The 19,361-nt window shown below is 38.1% G+C and overlaps 1 protein-coding gene across 2 annotated transcripts in view; it reads right to left on the bottom strand.

Annotated features, from left to right (window-relative positions):
* The window catches only part of LOC117410377 (thrombospondin-2-like), a 33,970-nt gene extending 15,421 nt beyond the window's left edge, over window positions 1-18,549 (bottom strand). For both annotated transcript variants that reach the window (XM_034016830.3, XM_034016831.3), the window contains exons 1-13: window positions 18,161-18,549; window positions 17,661-17,738; window positions 16,301-16,857; window positions 16,029-16,113; window positions 12,986-13,182; window positions 12,513-12,653; window positions 8,713-8,806; window positions 7,704-7,874; window positions 5,873-6,049; window positions 4,213-4,386; window positions 3,450-3,577; window positions 3,189-3,341; window positions 1,239-1,457 (exon numbers count right to left, since the gene is read on the bottom strand). In XM_034016830.3, the coding sequence (XP_033872721.2) occupies window positions 1,239-1,457; window positions 3,189-3,341; window positions 3,450-3,577; window positions 4,213-4,386; window positions 5,873-6,049; window positions 7,704-7,874; window positions 8,713-8,806; window positions 12,513-12,653; window positions 12,986-13,182; window positions 16,029-16,113; window positions 16,301-16,857; window positions 17,661-17,733 (2,169 nt within the window). In that variant the 5' untranslated portion in view covers window positions 17,734-17,738; window positions 18,161-18,549. The remainder of the gene's footprint in view (window positions 1-1,238; window positions 1,458-3,188; window positions 3,342-3,449; window positions 3,578-4,212; window positions 4,387-5,872; window positions 6,050-7,703; window positions 7,875-8,712; window positions 8,807-12,512; window positions 12,654-12,985; window positions 13,183-16,028; window positions 16,114-16,300; window positions 16,858-17,660; window positions 17,739-18,160) is intronic.
* Window positions 18,550-19,361: the final 812 nt, after the last annotated feature.

Raw genomic sequence — 19,361 nt, 5'->3', positions numbered from 1 at the left:
AAAAACAGTGTAGCAGCTACAAAAGCTGTTATTCTTAACAAATCAGATGGAACCTTCACTTCCTGACTCTTCTGAAATATTAAATATCTCCTTCTTAGCCATTAGCTAATCTCTAAAACGAGCGCTCTGCTTCTAAAGAACAATGGGAATTTGGGTAGGTTACTTCTGAACTCTATCCCACTGATAACTGTATTTCCTTTCTTCCATGCACTGGGTGAGGCTGGTTGGAGAGTTTAAAAATGAAACTGATACCATTGGGAAGGGTTCCATTCTGAAGTCTTCAATGACATATTTTCCCTTTGAATAACTAGCACATGGTTCCCTGTCTTTTTAATCACCTGCATAGGGCTGACCCTGCAGTTCTTCGTAGGCGAGTAATCTTGGAGATGGGCTTGACCTTGGACTCATTAGCACTGGTCAATGTGTCTGTTTTCTGTCAATTTTTATTTGCTTGCTGTGTGTTTTTTGCAGACACTTTTTACAGAGTTTTTCCTAGTAATAAACAACTCATAGAGCCATTTAGTGAAGCAAGTGCAAAGGGAACATTTCTGAAAGGTAAAACCATTTAAAAAGAAAAAGTATAAAACTAGCAAGAAATTGCTCAGAACAATTATTTACAGCTCCTACCCATAACTAAGTTGCTTTGTACTAGTATTAATCTGCTGCAATTGCGTTATTCCTCTCTGAAAATGTAGCCTTTGCACTTGCATACATTTTTCAAAAATAAATCCACATGCAATTTGCAGGATATGTGCTACTAGATTTCAAATGATGTTCCTCCTGTTAAAGATGTCAGAGTTTGTTTTCTCACATCTGTACTCTCCTATATCTAATCATGTATTATTCCTGCTGACCTCATTGTTCCACATTTACTCTGAAGACAGTGGTGTCAGGCCCCAGGTGCAAAAGGATCCACTCAACAACATTCCTTTTACTAAAACCACCTGCATAAACAATCCACAATCAGGACTGGTGACAGGTATCATCTCTCAGGTCACATGAACCCACAATTTTAAAGAATGGTGTCACCCAATCACTAACAGCGTCTCTCTCATATTATAATTCACTTAGAATTATGTTTGCCATTTGAATGTTGGAGTTTGTCATCCTTTTACTGTGCATTTACCGAGTTTATAATACTTGTTTACCATGCTTTTTCATGCTTAGCACACACCTTGCTTTGTGGATAGAATACTTTTTTTTTTTTTTTTTAATGGGGTGGCACATCTGCTTCTTACCTTTTTACAGTGGTAGGTGGCATTAGCACCACAAACCAGGTTCTGATTGGGCCAGCCATCCAAGTCAGAGTCCTCTCCACAGATGATTCCATCTCCTGCATACCCAATCTTACAGTCACACTTGTACATGGGTTCGCCAAAGTGGCCAAGGTAGATGCACTCTGCAGACTTGTGGCAGCTGTGAGTCTTGTCCTTGCAGGGGTTCTCTGGTTCACATACCTGCAGAGACAAAGAGCTTTGTTTGAGTTTCAACAATAATTGTACCTCTTACCTATTACTCATTATCTGCAGAAAGGGTGCTTTTCAAATGAGATCTGAGCCCTAGACCCTACAGCAATGTCGTTAGCCAACTTCATCTTCGGGTAATTAATGATCGTCAGAAGACCAAGCAATACTTTGTCATAAAACAACAGGTCCTCTATGGTGTATGCCCAACATTTTTAATTATATAGGGTTTAGAAATATAAGATTATAAAATACTTTTTTTATGTCTCAAAAGAAATGTGAAACTCCTATGTGTACATATATTGTTTCTGCCTAGACTGTTTTATAATTTACTGCTGTCTTTGAATACCAATGTAATAGTATAGGATAGTTTGATTCCAGACATCAAAATCATTTATTATACCACTGAATATATAAAGAACAAACGACTTTGCACCAGATTGCACAGATAACGTGAGAAATAAATCAAGTGTACTTTTAAGTGTTCAACGGAAAACAAAAAAAAGTGTATAACTCAAAGTAACTGGACTAAGAACTTGTCCAAAAAGATGCATATAAAAGCAATTATGTTGCGGTTGAAACTATACAGGAGTCACAGAGTTTGCTGGAGTTCCAAACTGCATAGTGCACTCTGAATTATATATGCTCAAGCTTTCTTTAAGGATCACCCAATAAATTAGTCAACTAATGTTTCCTCGGTTGTAACTGAAGTTCTCCAGAGATTTTATTAAACACAGGATACTTGATATTATCTCAGTCTCAAACGTAGAGGCTAAATTGGTATTAGTGCTCATCCAAATAAGCAAAGCCAATGAACCTGATCTGCCCTGAACCTTGACAACAGGATTAAATGGGGATCTGCAGCAACCTTTTTGCCTTTAGAAATACTGTTCCTGTAAACATCACATGGCTATTTCAAAGTATTTCATTATGCATTGATGTGGCAATAGCTGCTTCCCACAAATCAGCAGGAAAGGGAGGCTGCAAGGCTAGATGCATTAGACACAGCACGAGCTTGGACTTGATGATGCCTGGGTCCTGCTCCTTGAGTTACGCCCAGGTCACTTCCGGCTACAGCTTCGTCTAGAAATTACGTTTTGAAAAAAAATGTGAACTACTGCCATCGCTTACAAGTAAAACACAATGTAACACTGTCAACTGTGCAGTAATCAGATGACCTACAGCTTTGTTTTAGGTTTAATAAGAACACAAAACCTTCCTGGCAGTAGGGGTACATAAAACTATGCACTTTTTCTGCTTTATCAACCTTTTTCATTAGATGGTTTCAATTATGTCACGGTGATGTTATCTCCCAAGAATAAAGACTGTCAGTACCAAATGGGGGATGGGGTTGGGTAAGAATGTAGATGTTATCATTTTTAATTAAATAAACAGTCGCTTAATGGTCCAAGTGGAGTCAGCTTGAGGTCTGATGGCTGATCAATGGGTTTCTCAAACTTGCAAGATGTTAAGGTCATATTTACATGTCTGCTGGACATGTAATAACAGCTACATCAATGGGGGAGTCTAAACCTACTGCTTACGGCTGATGAGCAGGAGGTCATTCAGGGGAACATCAATCTGACAGGACACAAGGGTTCCTTTGTCTCAAAGTTGACTTAAGTGAGTTTGCAGGGTGTGCTTTTAAAATGAAACAGTCTATGTTTCCTTATAACTGCCATTCTGTTTTCGTTTGCAGAGTGAATTTCATTAAGCCTTACTTACTTGCTTGCTTTTCTTGGCTGCCTCCACTCCCATGCCAAACGGCTGGGTTCCTTTGTATCGTGGAGGGCAAGGCAAGCAGTGGAATCCCGGATTGGTGTTTATACAGCGTTGAGCCCCGTGCACCTTGTAGCACACATCAGACACCAGATCACACTGTAGGGTTGGGAAAAGGAAAAGTATAGTTAGCTGTGCTCAATTATCTTGGCATGAGTTACATGTTTTATGAATGATGCTGCTAAATGTTTCAATTGCTCCTCCTACCTCATTGAGATCTTCGCAGAATGTTCCGTTGCCGCGGAAACCGAGAGGGCAGGGTCCACACTCCCAGGAGCCATCAGGAGAGCTGTTGCACTCTGTACCGGCAAAGCAAGGGTTGGAGAGGCACCCGTCTGTGGAAGTGTCAATTAAAAACCCATTCAGAACTTTATGAACATCCCATCTTCACAAATGTTTCAGTACTCCATCAGTGTCATTGTAACTGTATACACACGTACAGCATTAGATATATTCACTTACAGTTAAGTCGTTAACTCAAGGCTCTCAGATCTCTGTTACCCTAAAGCCTGAAACCCATATGAAAAGCCTTTTTTATTTATTATAAGAGCAATTCTGCTCTTTCTGGAGGCTTTTAAATGACCCCTTCTGTACAGGAAGACTAGAGACAGTGGCCAAAAACATGTCAACTAGGAAAGATTACAGTAAAACTAGAGTTAAAACAGATGTGTAGTCTGCTGACATTCTAGCCTGAAGTTCAAGCAGTTCTCAATACTCAAATACTGTACCAAAGTGGCCACAAATAGATTTTGCACGTTTTTCACGTTGTATCTTTTACATTATTGTTCTGCCCAACCTTGTAAACTGGACAGCTATTAATGGCTACAGATGTACTGTATTTGCTGCACCACAACACAATGCAACCCGCACAGACTAGAAAAATTATATTGTACTGGAAATATGATATATTGATGTGAAAGCATGGCTACAGATGCTGTTATTTAGTAGTGAGATACGTGTCTGTACATACCAACTGGGCAGTCATGTTTATTACAGAGTTCATTCTCTTTGGACTCTCCCAAACACTTCTTGCCCCCATACTGAGGCATGGGGCTGTTGCAGATTCGGGACCTTCCTTGCAGGCCTCCTCCACAAGTATTAGAGCAGGTGGCCCATGGGGACCAGGGACCCCAGCCACCATCAACTGCAAAGCGACAGAAAAAAAACAACTATATGAATAAATGTGTATTGAAATGCCTTGGGCATCACCTGCTAGATCATTGAACACAGCAACAGTTCGGTGTCCCAGGCCAAAGGGGAGGGCAGTTAACGAGAGACAAGGTCAATTATCTTCAGGTAATGACTTTTGCAGAAGATATTAATGCTATTATAAATCTGTTTTTTTGTGTATGAATGTGAATGTGCTTTTAGGTTACATTTTGGTCTGGAGAACTTAGGCTGCTTGAAATGTACAGTATATTTTAAGAAACAATAGTAACACAATGCAATGGGTCTAATGCACAATGGTAGAACAGAGACAGCAACAATGTTATTAGCCAATAATGTTATATTTTAATATAATATACAGTTATGGAAATGGTTTGTCCCAACTCATCGTTCCTAGGTCCAAATCCATTTTATAAAAAAATATATTTTATTTGCTTTCTTATGATTTCTCTGCACCACAATTAATATGGGTTAAACTTATCCAGAAAATAATAAAACAAGTTAAAGGATTGCTACGAAGCTAAAAAAAAAAGGGGGGGGGGGGCTATTTGACATATGTATTTAAAAAGGCTATGAATGATTAAAATAAATATGTTTGTTTGGTGAAATAACATGGCTTTCTGCATATTATTTATACAGCAGAAAGAATGTTTAGAAAAAGGAAACATATCACATATCTCAAAATAATTACATTTTCTTTAGATCAAAATGCTAGAAACAAATGATATCACGGTCTAACATTAACAAAGCAATTGGTGTCTAGCCACTGTTATTAAGCAAAAGAAAATAAACCCACATTCTACAACAATGCCAGGATTGTATTAAATACAAATGGAAAATTGTATAAAGAAAGCAAATGTTTGAAAAAAGCCTGGAACAGTTTGTTTATTTATTTTTGAATTGTTAACAGTTTCATAAGTCATATATATTTTTATGTAATACAAATGCCAGATGGATCAGGTAAGTAGAACATTAACAATAATAATACCAAAAGCAGGTTATAAATAAGGTGTGCCCTGGAACAACTTGATAAACCGCAGTCGAATCCTCTTTAGATATCCATGTGTTGTGTTCTTTTACCAATCGAATACACTTCTCTGAAAATGGAAATGCTCTTGATTTTAATAACAGGTTTTTTATAGATACTTGAGGGGCAAAATGAAAACCGAATACAATTAAGAAAGTGCTGTGCTTTCTGGCTGTTGTGTGTCTCATGCTGAAGGAGTGAAAACGCTCCATGTGATCCTCATGAACTCTCCTATCACTCTATTGCAATGGGTCTGCATAAACCGAAGAAACATTGAGTGTCAATTTCTGACATGTATAGTAAACGCTCCTACAGTCCTATCTTCAAATTGGCCATTCTGTAAAATGTGGCAACGTGGCTCTGGGAATAAGATGTAAAATAACAATTCCAGTGACTTCTTGCTCTTCCCTCCCTCTTGATTTTGAGAAGCACTTACTAGGACAAGGGTCAGCATCACAGCGTTGGGTCTCCCGCCCACTGCCTTTGCAGTCCTTGCCACCAAGCTGTGGTACCGGAGAGTTGCAGAGACGGATGCGGGTGATGATGCCATCTCCACAGGTGGCAGAGCATGGGGACCAAGGGGACCAATGGCTCCAACCGCCATCCTGACGAACTGAATATCAATACAAAACACTGTTAAAGGAGCAAGGGCATAGACAGCATATTCTCTCTCTCTCTATCTATATATCTGTCTATCTATGCAAAATGTATGAAAAAGTTATAACCTGGAATAACAAACACTTACAAATGCTTTATAAATACTTACAAGGACATAGCCTTCTGGTATCTAAGAACTATTTAAAGAAGTGTGTGGCTGTAAAGAACACATTTGAGTGATGGAAGGTCTATTCCATCAGTTCTGGGACTTTTTTTATTATAGAGAGGCACAGTTGTCCATTTGAAATATAAACCATGAGTGTGGAAAGTAGAAAGGAACTCTGTTATGAAACATATTTTGCATTAAACTTCACCAGCTTTTTTATCCTATTGTAAACACTTATGCTGCAGAATCCCCAGGAGTTAAGAAAATATGCCTCAAGAAGGCATATGGTGTAAACTGTGTAATATTACCCTTACTAAGACTACTGGGGATTTTTCTGTGCCAATCTGTAATGAGAAGCCATATGCGAGGCACAGCAGAAACTACTGGTAATGTATTGTTATTTTAATCATTATTCTCAGTAGGATCTTCACTAAAAAGAAACAAACAAGAACTGGCAACTCAGCAGTTTGCTTGCAATGTTTTTTGTACGCTGTTAATATAGCCCAAAAATACCCATAAAACTTTGGGTTTGCTACCAGCAGTCACTATGGAACATTGTTACTTTTAACAAAACCTTTTTGTTCTCAGTCCAACTGGCTGGGTTGAATGTTTATTTTCCCTATAGGTTTAGTTGCATTAAACATGGTTAAGGATTGGGGTATCATTCCAAACTTTCCTTCTGAAAAAGTACTGAACGGTCCCACTGTATCACATTGCATTTAAACAGGAATTGCTTCTAATTGAACTCTTATGCTGCTAAGACTTTATGTAATGATTTAGCCCCTGGGCATCTGGTTCAGGATATTTTTTTTATTTTAAGCCGTTTTCTTTCTGCTTTGATTGCTATAAACTAAAAAAATCAATATTTATCAAGCCATTTGGCACATAGCACAAATGCATTGCTCATGTTAAAGGTTGAAAAACACAGATCAGATCAAGTACTTTCCTTTAGACTTTTAGCAAAACTCAGACTCTTTACTTCACATCTCATTACAAGCAAAGAATGCACAGTCTCCCAAATAATGGAGTCTGATATGGGCAGCAGTCCAGGAACAACCGTGTCTCTGTAATCAGCACTGAAGATGTTAATGATTTTCATTGCAGCAATGTCACTATAATGGTAATGCAATGTTTTTTGTACAAAGGGGCAACAGAAGCACAAGTGAAGCTAGAATGTTTGGTTTACCACAGAGGTAAAATTTGCATTTTGACATTACAAAATGTATTGCCATTGCTGATAATGCTGTGGTCTGATAATGGTTCTTCTGGAGCAGGTGGTGTCCAATCAGAGTCCTGGAGGGCCATTCCACTCCAGGTTTAACAGGTAAAATGTGATAATTACTTACTTCAGGGTCTGGACGGAGGTTTAATTCGTTCAGTTAAACAATTTAGAACAAAGACCAGGAGTGTAAGGGTCAACTTTGGCCGCCCCTGTTCTCAAGTTTCATTAGGGTAATACACTGATATTAAGATGGTATCACAATGGTGCTCCTGTTGTACTTACTACGGCTGTCGCACTTCCCAAGGCTGCATTTCCTTGTTTGGATAGATGGTCCTCCACAGGGATTGCTCGTGGCATCACAAGACCTTCCTCTCTGTTGAGTTCCAGTGCCACAGGTCACAGTACATTCAGTCCATTCAGACCATGGTGACCAGCCATCTTCGCTGTCCTTGGCTGTTAAAAAAAAATGAAATATATAATAAAATCTTTATATGCAAAATGTTTTTTTTTTTCATTATTTTAAGCTGAGGAATATAATTTTCCACAAGGGAGTAATAAACTTTAAAAACAGTATGTGGTATTCAACAAAATAAAAAAAGGCTGAAAGTTTGACATCAGCGCTCAAAAACCATAAACCACATCAAACTCTAGGAGCTGTGGTTCATCTTCAAATGGTGAATCATAAAAGTATGGCTTATCCTTGAAGGAGAAAATACTTTAACCACCCTATGTTATTCAAACTCCTAATATGAAGCTGGGTTGTATTTCGATTTTGATGGAGTTGAGTCTGCATATGGGTTGTATACAATTAGGGCTACTCAAATTTAAAACATGGTAGACTGTTTTAAAACTGTGAAATCTGCATTTCATCTTCAGTTTCTTGACATCACTGTCGCACCATATTTTCTCATGCTCACAACCATATTAACCAATCAATATTACCAGCAGGGACTGGTACGGTTATTAATATGCTAGATCTGTTTTCAAACATCTTCGTATGAGACTCCTGGTTATGCCTTCCATGTATACCATATTGTAATGGATTGAATGTACCGTGTCCTCTGACACTACAATACGGTGAGATCAGGTCTGATCATATCATTTCAAGCCTCTGATATTTCTCCGTCTGAAGTTATTCAACCTTCACGGATGGACGCCAAAACAGAATCTAACTGAAACCTCTCAAATGTTCTGCTTAGGTTATGAAAATAAAAAAAACTAATTTTGGTGGCCACTATAAATGGTTAGGCATTAAGAATAACAATACAATGACACATCTGATTGTACTTACGCAGGCACACTGGGCAGCATTCACCTTCGATGAAGGATGGACTTGCACAAGACACAGCTGGGCAGGTGATCTGGCGACAAACTATTTTGGATGCCTGTTCAAAGAAAACATGCATATTTATAGTACCATTTAATTGTCATGCCATTTTAATTGTATAACCTATAAAACAAAACATTCCATATGTATGCTCATGCTAATATATTTTGTTGAGTTTGACATACAGATTAACGTAACCAGTAAAGGATCTCAAGAACCTAATGTCATTATCCAATGGGAAACAGTAATCCATCGCGTATCCAACTGCAATGGGACCAGAGTAAGGGCGGATATGTAAAAAGGCAGATAAATGAATCCTGTTTTAAATGCCATTATACACAGCTATAACAATTACTATATTCACACAATTATTGTTTTTAGATTCAGCTTTTATTAGGGCGCTCCCCTAAATCCCTTGTTTAGAAAGATACAGGGTATTAATGCTTGTGACAAGGTAGCTGTCTGTATCTGCTGCTGAGTGACAGGCAGCAGATCGAGACAGGGGTTGAAGTTGATACATCCTGCAGACGAGACACTACCAGCAATGACAGCGCATGGAGCACATACAACACAGTGTACAAAAACCTTGGTAAGATCTACAATTTCTGAACTAATCTTCTCTGTTCAATAAACAACTAATGTTGCTGAAGAGATTGATCATGGCGGGTAAACATTGAGGGTGGATATGTGGGAGGCTGTGTGGTCCAGTGGTTAAAGAAAAGGGATTGTAACCAGAAGGTCCCTGGTTCAAATCCCACCTCAGCCACTGACTCATTGCGTGACCCTGAGCAAGTCACTTAACCTCCTTGTGCTCCGTATTTCGGGTGAGACGTAGTTGTAAGTGACTCTGCAGCTGATGCATAGTTCACACACCCTAGTCTCTGTAAGTCGCCTTGGATAAAGGTGTCTGCTAAATAAACAAATAATATGTGACAGGTGGATACATGACAGAATACTGTATATGAATCAGTGATTGGAAACAGGTGGGATATAAACTGGATTATGCAGCAGTCGGCAAACCAGACGGAGACAGAGAAAAACTTTGCTAACTATATGGTGTGAGCTTCAAAAACATTTTCTGTTATTTATTTATTTACTTATGCTGTATCAGCTATATTTAAACAAAATATATAAAGTTGTATTTACTATCCAACCTTGCCTTGCTTATTTTCTTGACTGATTCATATATTAAATATGTACTGCAGACTCATAGCCATAGTGGAAAATTAAATGCCCCTCAGGAAAACTATTGTTACCTGTAGCTTCTGGCATTATAGCCACCTGTCAGTAATGTTCTATTACAGCCCTCCTCTCCAGTCCATATATATATATATATATATATATATATATATACAAATTTCAGCATTCCAAGAGCCAATCAAATTGTGTGAAAGTCACCTAAGGGCTTCTACATTCACAGTGTTTTAAAAGTCAAATCACAGTATCTGCAGACGTTTTGCCCTGTTTGGGGCTCATCAGTGCAGCGCAACTGTACTTTGACTTCAGAAAAGCTCAGGAGAGTAAGTAAAAACAAGTAGCTTTCGAGTTAAGGGGAATGAAAGCAATTAATAAAGAACATGGGTAATCGGAAAATATGCAAATAAATACATAAAAAATATGCAAATAAAGCTACTTGTTTAAAGACGTCACTGCCCAAATACACAAGCAGCAACGTGACTTACTGCCGAGAAATGACGAACCAAAACGTTACTGTCTGATCTCGAATCATCCATGACATACAGGCAGCCATTTTCAAAGAAGCGTCATTAGCTTCCTGAGGAATTCAAAGTGAAGCTTTTACAATTTCTAACAAACAGTACGCGGACAGATTGGAAATGCTGATCAGACCCCTGTATTTTTGGACATGCATTACCACAGTTCACAGGTTGTCAGTAAAATAGGTACGAGTAATTACGACTGGAAATAAGAAGCAGCACATTTATTTTTTCCTCAAATTGAGGGTGGGAAATTTGGGCTGTGTCTTAAATTCGAAGGAATATGGTACATACAGCCACTCTGTGACATATATATATAGCCCCATGAAAATATTTTTATTTATTTTTTATCATTTTTTGTTTTATTTTTCACAAATTTATTTTTATTTCGTTTCATAGATACACATTAATTTTAAAAAAATTGCACCACTTGAAATAAAACAAAGAATTAGCATACTAATACAAAATATAAGCAAACAAGCCAACACACACACACACACACACACACACACACACACAGAGATACAGGTCTTTACTAGGCTACAACAACAACAGTATGCATCTGAAGACTTGTCAAAGAACTTTCCATTCAAGTTATAAAGGGCATGATCACCAAAACACCAAGAGGTATAGAGTGGGTGGTAATACTACTATGTTTCAATGAAGACTGTTACTTCTAAAACATGTGAGTGTCAAGATACTGTTTGGATTGGAACAGAGAAAAGGAAATGGCAACTTTGTCAAAATTAAATGTGGGATATGAGGAGGGCAATCTTCACCAAATTTACTGCCCAATATTGAAAGTGGAAAGTAATTTTAAAAAATGCATTCTACACCACTTGTGCAGTCATGAACACTGCTGTGAGATATCTGTGGTCATTTGAGCAGATCACATTCAACTACAGTGATGCCAGAGCAATGCAAGGGAGGAAACCAACAAAGGCTAACATCATGTAAGGAATACCAGCATGGTAATGACTGGCACATCAACAGTCAACATCCATGTAGCTGTGAAGGCTTCCATCGGTTGTCTTTCAAATTTGAACACACTTATTCACTTGGGAGTGGTCATCCCTCCAGAATTGTAAAAGCTTCACTTTGAATTCCTCATTCAGTAGGCTGGAGGTATGACATGAAACCACGAGGAAATCTCAAAAATCACTCTTTGCATACCTACTGCATTAACTTTGGTATGGAGAACAGTGTCTCACATCCATTGATGCACTTCCTTGACTGGATGGAAGTCATGAACACTGGCTACATAACTTCTTGTGCACTGATGGGTCAAATGTCATGGCCAGCAAGCTAACACGCAAACAATTATTTGGACAGAAAAAAAATCCATGTGTATTTGTTCAGCGACCACCCTGTGGCACCAAGATTATTGGTTACTGGTTTACATTTCTTTGATTAAATTTTGTTGACTTGAGTTGACACCCTGAGTTTGCTTGACTGGGGTGATCTTACACAGACTTTTCAGAAACATAGAAGACACTACTGACAGCTGACAGCTACTTTTGCAGACAATATGATCAGCTGACAATGTTCCCATGTCACATCACCTCATCATATCCTTGCAATAATCAGATTTTGGAGTTTTTCATCTGTGACCTGTTGTCATTGATCAACATTATACCAACTTCAGTGTGTCTTTGGAAATGCAGTGTTTTCAAGGTTATCTTAAAAACAGAAGTCCTCCGTTAGCAATATTGGGTCCATTAATGCAGTAACATTTGGAGGCATCTGTTACAACATCCTTCATAACCTTCGGGGCATGTACGTGCCTGGATTCATTGATCTGTGGTGGATATTTTGAATTGCCAGTGGTGATTTATCACATAAAAGGTACTGCCATGCATAAATGAATAAACCTAGTTTTGGTCAACATTCTGTAACGCTGTGTACCCTGCAAGTGAAATAGAGGCTTAACCAAGACTGCTGAAGACCTATTACCTTTAATGTACAGTTTAGTATTCACTTAATAAAATGAATGTAAACATATGTATGTATTGTGTGCCCTAAAGACCTGATAAATGAATGCTGGCTCACCGTGCAGGTACATTTCGTACAGCTGTCCACAATCCAGTCCTCACTGTCTTCAAACGAGCGGCCATCTTGCCAGCACATGCCTTTCTCACTGAGGTTTTTGTTTGTTTCCAGCATAACGCGCAATATCTCATTCTCCTCTGACTGAAAGAGAAATAACAGGAGTCAGCCCATAAAATCCAAATAAAGGATTTCTGAAGCCCAACCAATCGACAGATTACACCTTTAAACCATCATATAATTCAAGAATATTTTTTCCAAAGGACTGAATTTTTTACACTGTTTTGCTTTATAATGGACCTAGATTAAGTATTTCAATATGTATGCTATTGGCTCAGTCAGGAACTCATTCTTCGCCATTAAGACCATTAACATAAAAGCTATAAAAGACCTTCTCACAGGCTAATATAACTTATTTACTACTTACTTACCTATTAAATGTAAATCTACACACTTCCTGGATCTTATATACTCACCACTTTCTGTAGCCCATCAATGAGGTTGCTAACAACAACACGCAGTCCTTGAAGTTCCTGAAACATGCTTCCAAACTCTTCACATGAGTGGTCACAGAAATCATTAACCTTATCCGTCTTATGACCAATGATGTTGGTGGTTATTGCTGGACTGACGTCAACCATCTCTGTGCTTTCACTGACTGTATTCATTTCATCTGAAAAAAACAAAAAAAAGAAGCCTGCTTTTGAAAACGTTTATGGTACCGGGTTTGTTTTTTTGCATGTCTTGATAGAGGATTAACACATGGTACTAGAGAAGTTAGTCAAAGACAAGTCACGCCAACTGGGGTCTTTACCAGAGGTCACTTTTGCACTGATTCCAAAGCCTAGTCAAAAAAGATGTCCTTCATGTTTCATAACTGCTCTGCAGAGTGAAAGATGGCAGCCAAACCTGGCAAAAAAAGTTTCAAAAGCCGCCAACTGGAAGCAAAGCTCTGGGACCTCTGAAGTCTACTTTACTGAAATTTCTCCACAAGCTGCTGGACTCCAAACTAGCTCCCTGACAGCAACGAGAAACAAACTGCAGCAATAAATCTTCAGCTCCCCTGGTAAAGCTGTTACTTCAAGTTTTCATGCAAAGATGCAATTGCTCGTTCACCCACAATTTAAATATCATGGGAGAAGCAATGTTTTTTTTTTTTAATGCGCTGTTCTTGAAAATAAAATGTAGAATGTTTCAGCAGGGGTAGAAGTTTACAGATTATTACTTAGATTTTTTGTTTAAACCATCTGAGCAAGCAGACACTATAAATGAATACTATCATTATACCAGTAATTTATGTCAGATCTGGAAAAATATTGCACATAATATTGGTGATGTAAACCTTTAGGTAACGTTACAACTTTGATGAAAAATCCTCCATTACATTTGGGGTAGGAATGCAACGCCTTTAAATATTTCATATTTAAAGGCGTTAATGGGAGTGTAGCAGACCATACATAAAGAAACGATTGTACTTGAATTGTTACAAAGTCCTAGTGCCAACTAAAGGCTTTGGTGCATATGAATGTCTAGACTTTTTTTACTTTTATTGTCCATTTTACAGCACTAGATTAGGAGTAATTCTATTTTGGGGCTTTATGCCATCAATGTAGTATTCTACTGTTGCTTAAAGACAAAGAAACCACAGTACAGTTGACTGGTATAAATCAGAGCTACTGTGGAGAGGAGATATACTTCTTTACCCCCCAAGAGGGCATTTTTAATGTGTTAACCCCAGTAAGAACTTACTAGCACCGTGTCAAAGAATCGGATCCAAAACCTATGACCTTCTGGCAAGCAACCAGGCAAGATGGCTTGACTCCAAAGGCAGCACTGTTTGCTGGGGCATCTGTGCAGGCGTACTGGTTTCTTATTGTTACACACGAGACTGCACAACCCCACCCCTCTGAGAGAAAGGAGGACTGCCAGGGCTATTGCTTCGCTTCCCAGACTCTCTGCTTACTTATGAGCTAATTGTTGATTTGTATGTCAATTAAGATTTCAGCCATGCCAAAAAAAAAAAAAAACCTAAAAAAGTGCCAAATTCCCAGAGGAAAGAAATCCTGTGTTTGCGTAGTTACAGCTGAGAAGAGATATGAGGTTTATAATTCCACTTACTTATCTCTTAAAAGTACAGTTACTATATTCAACCTGCAGTTACGTATAAGTTACAGTTACAATTAAAAGTAGCCAACGAGTGCTTTAACTACAACTTCAAAGTGTCATTACCAACTGCCAAAGTTGAAGTTTGTCCTAATAAGAACTAGACCATTTTCAATGCACAATCATATAGATTAATGTCTTGCAATCTGCCCATATTTCAGGGAGCTTCTGTAGTGAGCAAACTGTAAACCACATACATTTCATCTGTGTCAATCAACTACCATCTAGTAACCACCATCATTTCTCAGCATCAGATGCCACTAATGTGTTTGCTATGATCAGAGTTCAGCTAGCAAGGAGGAAGACAGTCTTCAGACTGTTCCACAAAGGGCTTTTTACAAGGAGCTAGGGTTCACATTCCTTGAGCATAGCTCTTGACATCTGGAATGGTTGGTTACCCATGAAATACTCATAGCCAGACCATCTTTCAGTGTGCTCTTAAAAAAAAAAGACAAATATTTTTAGCAGGAAAGTAGCAAATGCTTAATTTAAACATTTGAACAAGGAATGGAAACAGACCTCAAACCTCTGAGATTACTCCAGTTTGTCTGGATATAATTTAAAATAAAATTCTAAAGTGATCTATTGGTCAGTGTGATGATCACACCTATTAATAAATACCAGTCTCAGAAACATGGATATTGTTGCTGAAGGCGTTTCCCTTTTAACCAATACTTTAAAATCTGTTTTCTTATGAAACAGCACTTGCAAAATAGGGAGCAGGAAAGTCTGTGTTTGATAATAAACTACGGTGAGCCCTCTGGAAAAATTATTCAAAGCAAAAATTTTCTGGTAAATTAAGAGATCTACTATAAAACATAAGAGACACAAACCTGGTTTAAAGTATTGGTTACCACTCATTTGAGGTGTTATTATTGTTATTATTTATTTATTAGCAGACGCCCTTATCCAGGGCAACTTACAATTGTTACAAGATATCACATTATTTTTTATATTCAATTACGTTATTTTTTACATACAATTACCCATTTATACAGTTGGGTTTTTACTGGAGCAATCTAGGTAAAGTACCTTGCTTAAGGGTACAGCTTCAGTGTCCTCCACCTGGGATTGAACCCACGACCCTCCGGTCAAGAGTCCAGAGCCCTAACCACTACACTAATGGTTATCTTTTATTCGGACAGGATTTTTAGTTTGATTATTTGATTTCAATGTAATTTTTACTTTTTCTACCTGTTGGTCAAATGCAGGTACATTTTTTTTGTATAATTTGTTTGTTAACACCACCACTTGAAACAGCAAGGAAACATCCTATCATTTAAAAACCTTCAGGATAACTGGTGTCATTGCAACTTCTTGATGTTTTACTGTTCTGTAGTGGAAGTGATATCTTACCTGGCTTGCTCAGCTGGCAGCCTTTGTTGCGAAGAATGTCATCAACTGAAGTGTCAAAAATGAAACGCACATTCTGCAGCAAACCCTGTTGAGTATTTTTAAAAATAAGTTCACCAAATGAATGTGCATGGTCATTTTGCAGTTTACTGTGCTTTTTATTATTATTAGACTACAGATACTGTGCTTTTACCAAGATTAGACCATATGTGCTGTGCTTCTACCATGATTAGACAATATAACTGGAAGCCTTGGTTTTTAAACATGTTTCTTACCCTGAAGTGATTTTCACGAATTGCTCCCTTAGCAACATACATTTTGCTTCGGTCTGACCTCAGGTGCTCATAAAAGGGCTCATCCAATATGAAGCCGTCGATGTGGTTGCAGCCAATGTAGAGGTTAGCGCTCTCTCCGTGGATGTGCAGAGTGATGTTCTTCCACTGAGAGTCTGACAGGTCTACATCCTCAAAAGATACAACGTTCTGGGAGCCATCCACCCAGTAAACCAGATCCAAGGTGTTCGCCCTGCCATTGGACACTAACTCAAACTGGCGCTCAGTGGTGCCAGGTCCTTCAAGAGCTATTAGGGTACCCCGAGAGCCCCTATCTTGGCGCATGGTGGCTGTGAAGATGAAGCCCTCATTGTTCTGTATTAGCCGGAGTATCTGGTTGAGAATGTCTGGCTGGACTGGAGGTAAGTGGTCGAAGCGAATGAAGCGGTAAGCTGGGGAGTCCGGGTCTGGGCCACGAAACAGCTTTGCCCCCAAAGTCTTGCGGTGAATTTTACTGATTTCAAACAGGTCAAAAACGGTCTCATCTTCTAATTCACCATCTAGAAGCAACAATAATGTATTGAAATAAATACAGTTTTACTCGTGCTTCCCACCAACATAGCAATCTAGGAAAATTGAACGTCTGACAATATTTACATTTTTGTATCAAAATATAATCACGTATTTGTGACAGCTATTGTTTTAGCAGAATTTCCAAACAGCTGGTATTTTTTTTTTTTAACGGAGACAAGAGGTTTTCCAGCTTCAGGTGGAAATCTGTGTTAAATTATTAAACTGCCATCGCATTAAATCCTCTGGTGGCTCATGAAACTCTGCTTTGGTTTAGGTTATTGTGATAATTGCTATTTCAGGTTTTTCACTCCATCTTATTCGTATGATTCTGTATGACACACGCATCCACAATGTTTAGAATTCACATCCTAGCCTTGTATTTAATGTGCAATTTTAATATTTGCATTTTTTTTTTTTTTTACTGTTTGTATGCATTGTTCCTCACTGTCTTGTAAAGCGTTTGTGATGGTGGTCCACTATGAAAGGTGCTATATAAAATAAATATTGATTGATTGATTGACACTTGGTAATCACCACATAGCACAGTAGCCATACTACTTTAAGACTATGTATAACACATCGCATACTTACTATGCAACTGTTCAGAGGGACTGTTGGCTTATCAGAGCCCACTGTACAATAATGCAAAAACGAAACATTTTTCAACAGCATTTGAAAAAGACTTATACAACCGTAAATTTCAATCTTCATCAGATAACACAGCAAGTAGATTAAAACAATGAGACCATTTAAAACCATTAAATGTGTGTATTTTGAGGAATTGTTTTACCTTGAGCCTTTGCAGAAGCACAAAGAATAAATAAAACTGACAGCAGCAGCAGCAGTCTCCTCCTTTGGACCATAACTCCTACAAACAGAAAATGACATGTTTTCAGAAACTAATACTTTTGTTCTTGTTGAGAAAATGATAAATTTGCATTCGTTTTATTTCTTTGGTTATTAAGTACACATTTCCTGCATTTTAACACATTAAGAGTTAGCTTTGTTTTTTAAATAATAATAATAATAATAAACATTTTAGAGTAACTGGAAAATACAACTGATCATTAGTTTACAGATTTGTTTTTATTCAATATGATCTTTGAAATAATATCTATCCACTGTAACAGAAATTCATAACAAAAATAATATATAACCCTGGGATTCAATTACACCAACCATTGCAGTTGATTTGAGGAAAACTATTGACTTTAATGTAAATGGTTCAATGACTAGTTTGAAAATAATGAGATACAAATGCAAAATAATTAACCTCATGAATAAACTCACCTGGTAAAAAACAAAGTCCAGCCCTGGAAGCTTCCTAAACGTTTCTTTAATAGTCCAGTGATGAAAGATAAAAGGAGAAAATTGCTGGGAAAAAGTAAAATTCCAAATAGAACTTCAATTATAAAAACGTGGGGTACACAGTATAGGCTTCAAGGCCACTTGTTAGAGGCGCATTAAGGCTTTATGGTGTAAGTGGATCTTGAGATGCGTTCTCTCTCTCTCTCTCTCTGTCTCTGTCTCTCTCTTTTATACTTTCTCGGGAGCTGTCAGTCACTTTAAGTGGAAGATGTCTGGGTCCATTCCTCCAGCGGAATTACATAATTCCCCTGATCAAGTAATTTGCTCTCATATACCTGACGGCAATCCCAAATCCAGCCCCTTTGTACTTCCAGACCGATCCCACTCATTTAAACTAGACAGTCCCGATTCTGTTCAAGGGAGGAGTCACAGAGAGAGAGAGAGAGAGAGAGAGAGAGAGAGAGAGAGAGAGAGAGAGAGAGAGAGAGAGAGAGAGAGAGAGAGAGAGAGAGAGAGAGAGAGAGAGAGAGAGAGAGAGAGAGAGAGAGAGAGAGAGAGAGAGAGAGAGAGAGAGAGAGAGAGAGAGAGAGAGAGAGAGAGTAACTTTCACTAAGTGCAAAAATGCAGAATTAAACGGTAATCAAGACAAGAGCAGACTGGTAGAGCCACATGACTATTTGACAGTGAACAACTCCGTTTGTGTTACATCATGTAACACACATCAGAGTAAGAATGTTACGTCCAATAATATTACCATGGCCGTAACTAGCTATGAGGACACCGAGGTCGTGTTCTCGGTTGTTTTTTATTTGCATCATCAATGATAATGCTCATGTAAAAATTCTGGTAAAGTACAAAATACTCCTTAATTTTCTCTGTTGGTTTGCCGTGTACATTGGATTTGGAGGTTGAATAGTAAATACCAAGCAGTCATGTACTGCCAGCTATAGCTTGAAACCTAAGTTTGACCTCGGTAGAATGTCAGCTGTGGTTACGACGCTGAATATTATGGAAGGTATGTCACCCATGTCAACCAATCTTAAAAATTATTATTATTTTTTTTGTTTGTTTTAAAGTTTGAATTTGGAGAGCCAGGTGTGACTGTATAGAAAGTGGCTTAGAAATAACGCATATAAAAATAACTGATCCCCAGAACAGTAGCGTACATACATTTAGTTTCAAG

Source organism: Acipenser ruthenus, chromosome 6, assembly GCF_902713425.1.
Source record: "Acipenser ruthenus chromosome 6, fAciRut3.2 maternal haplotype, whole genome shotgun sequence".
Lineage (NCBI taxonomy): Eukaryota > Metazoa > Chordata > Actinopteri > Acipenseriformes > Acipenseridae > Acipenser > Acipenser ruthenus.
Note: the sequence above shows the minus strand (reverse complement) of the source record. Positions and strands in the feature narration are given on the sequence as shown.